This window comes from Chaetura pelagica, unplaced genomic scaffold (assembly GCF_000747805.2).
Source record: "Chaetura pelagica isolate M959 unplaced genomic scaffold, ChaPel_1.0 scaffold96, whole genome shotgun sequence".
NCBI lineage: Eukaryota > Metazoa > Chordata > Aves > Apodiformes > Apodidae > Chaetura > Chaetura pelagica.
This window is the reverse complement of record NW_009953723.1, coordinates 455209-457760: the sequence shown is the minus strand read 5'-3', so window position 1 is coordinate 457760 and position 2552 is coordinate 455209. Positions and strand designations below refer to the sequence as shown.

Here is a 2552-nt window from a genome sequence, read left to right as displayed (position 1 = left end):
TCCCTCCCTCCCTCCCTCCCTCCCTCCTTGGAGCTATTGAGTCAGGATGCCCAACTAAGCAAATTGATATTGTTTCAGGAGCAAAGATGGAGATATAAGTGGAACAGTGTGATACAAAGCAGGAGGGTGATGTAAAATAGTACATTTTGGTGCTTTCTTTAAAACTAACCTCAAATAACTTACATAGAAAGGTCTATCTGGAATTCCAGGTTTTTGTAGGATGAGTGCTGGACCATTGGATCAGCTCTCTAGGGTAGCAATCTTATTTTGCATGTGTACAAACATAAGGTTTATGGACCTGTATCTGTGGAATGGGGATGATGATACTTGCCCTGTTCTAAGAATGGTTTTAAATTTTCAGATACAGAGTAGTGAGACTGGGACTTTATTCTGTGTATGAAAATGCTACCATTAAAAATTAAATATGTTTATCCCATCCTTTATAAATTTTTTTTAGAATTCTTAAGCAGTTGTTTGAAACAGATGAAATTGCTGTAAAATAAACATTTCTGCTTAGGAGATTTAGTGTCAATTAGGTTTTGTTTTTTACCTGTTTTTTGAGGTGATTCTTCACTTCCTCACAGCTGAGCTACTGGGCACCTGAAGTCTGACATCCAAGGGGTAGAATAATTAGAGGAGAATTTGCATTGCCTAGGAATTAGCCTGATACTCTTCAGTCCTTGCATTAGGTCCCCCCATCTGAGAGCAGCCATTTCACAGCATGTTGGATAGTTCCATCAGGCCAGGTCCTACCTTCTGAGAGCACTTTTGTTTAAAACAGAGGTGGGGTATCTTGCTGGGGCAGACTCCAGATAGAAAGGTGCTGACTTTTGGGTACGTGTTTTGGAAAACATAGAGATAAATTGTTTCTGATAATCAGGCCCTAGGGCTGACAAAAGGAATTTTATTGTGCCTGATGGACCTCTTGAGTCAGGTGCATCACCCACCACCACCAAGGGAGGTGATTAACTCCATCATGGGTTAACATCCAAACAAAGGACTTTTTGTAGGAACATCCCTTGGGTTATCATCTCCAGCAGATAATCCAAGGCTGGATTTTAGTAAGTTGAAGCAGGATACCGTGCTACAACCATTCTGTTCCTTTGATGGTAGTAAGGTGTTTATTTCCTTGAGTTTCACAGTCTTTGAGACCTCCTTCACACAGAAAGCAGGACAACAAAATATCCCACCATATATCCCTGCCACAGAAGGTGTCTGGCTCAGATAGCAGGTCACACAGTAGTCATGACTTAGGTGCTATGTTGGATATCCAAGGTAGCATTTTTAGGAATTGCTTTGGCCTGAAAAAGCAAAGCATATTGTTTTCCCTTCCTAAAATAAAAACATGTAACATTCCTACAGCCCCAGAGAAACTGAGTTTTTTAGACTACTGTTTTTACCCACCTTGTTTATTTGGTGTCTCCCACCAGGACAATTTTCCTATTGTCACAAAATCTAGTACTTAATTTATCTCTATAGACCTCCTAACCAGGCTTCTCTTTTTCCAAAACAGCAAGAAAGACTTCAGCTGGACAGGCTGAAGAACCAGCTATCAGATGCCATCCAGAGATACGGAGCCGTGCAGAAGGTGAGGGTCTCATTTGCTTCCACTCTTCCATATGTGAATTGAGGAATGTGTTATATGGGAGCAAATGTGACTCCCAGGAATGTGGAGAATCTCCACAGAGCTGCTCACGTTTAGTTTCCTCCTTCTTTTCTTACTTTATCAGTCATGCAGTGTATCACGACATTGGGATATGCACAAGCAGGCAACTGCAGACAAAGTCAGCAGCAGTGGAAAAGCAAAGGAGCTTTTGCCAGCTGTGTCACCAAGATTGAGCTGTTTAATAAAAGAAACAAAACTTGAACTCCAGCTCTTTCATTTGCTTTTTGCTCCCCCACTTTACTCAAGGGAAGCTCTACTGATGAGCATTTTTGCTTTGCTTTGTAAGACTGTAGTAATGATTTAAACTTACCAGCCTGAAACTGCTTTTCTCCCTTCCAGTAACAAGTTTGAAAATATATCTGGATTAATTGAACCTTATGCAAATATTTCCTGGACAAACTCTGGTTGCTCTCTTATACTAATTTAGTGAGTTTGACCAGTGTCTGCAACACATCAGAAGCATATATTTTAATTATACAGGTGTAATGAAATTTGGCTGGCAACATGCACTTAATAATTTATCTCTATTAGAAACGTTCTGTACTGATTGATCTTCCAACACTTGCTCTTTAAAAGTAAAAAAAATAAAGCACAAAAAAATGCACTTCACCACATAACAGCATTGCATTATCTCTAGCTGTATGTTGTATTTTTAATTATTTCTCTGTCCTATGCAAAATCTTATGGCTTCAAATGAAATGATCCCATTCAAGGAGAAGCTGGAAAGATTCAGGTAAAAGGCTCCACCTCCATAAACACACACCTTTTTTTATCCTTTTCTTTGTTATGATCATGGGTACAATCCACGTGAACTGTATATGTGGCCAAGAAGGCAAATGGCATCTTGGGGTGCATTAGAAAGGGGGTGGTTAGTAGGTCAAGAGAG

General features: G+C 39.9%; 1 protein-coding gene across 1 annotated transcript in view; it reads left to right on the top strand.

Moving 5' to 3' along the window:
- TSNARE1 (t-SNARE domain containing 1) overlaps positions 1-2552 on the top strand; it is a 334963-nt gene that overhangs the window by 114082 nt on the left and 218329 nt on the right. Inside the window, exon 5 of the mRNA XM_010000548.1 lies at positions 1514-1588. Coding sequence (XP_009998850.1) covers positions 1514-1588 — 75 coding nt within the window. The remainder of the gene's footprint in view (positions 1-1513; positions 1589-2552) is intronic.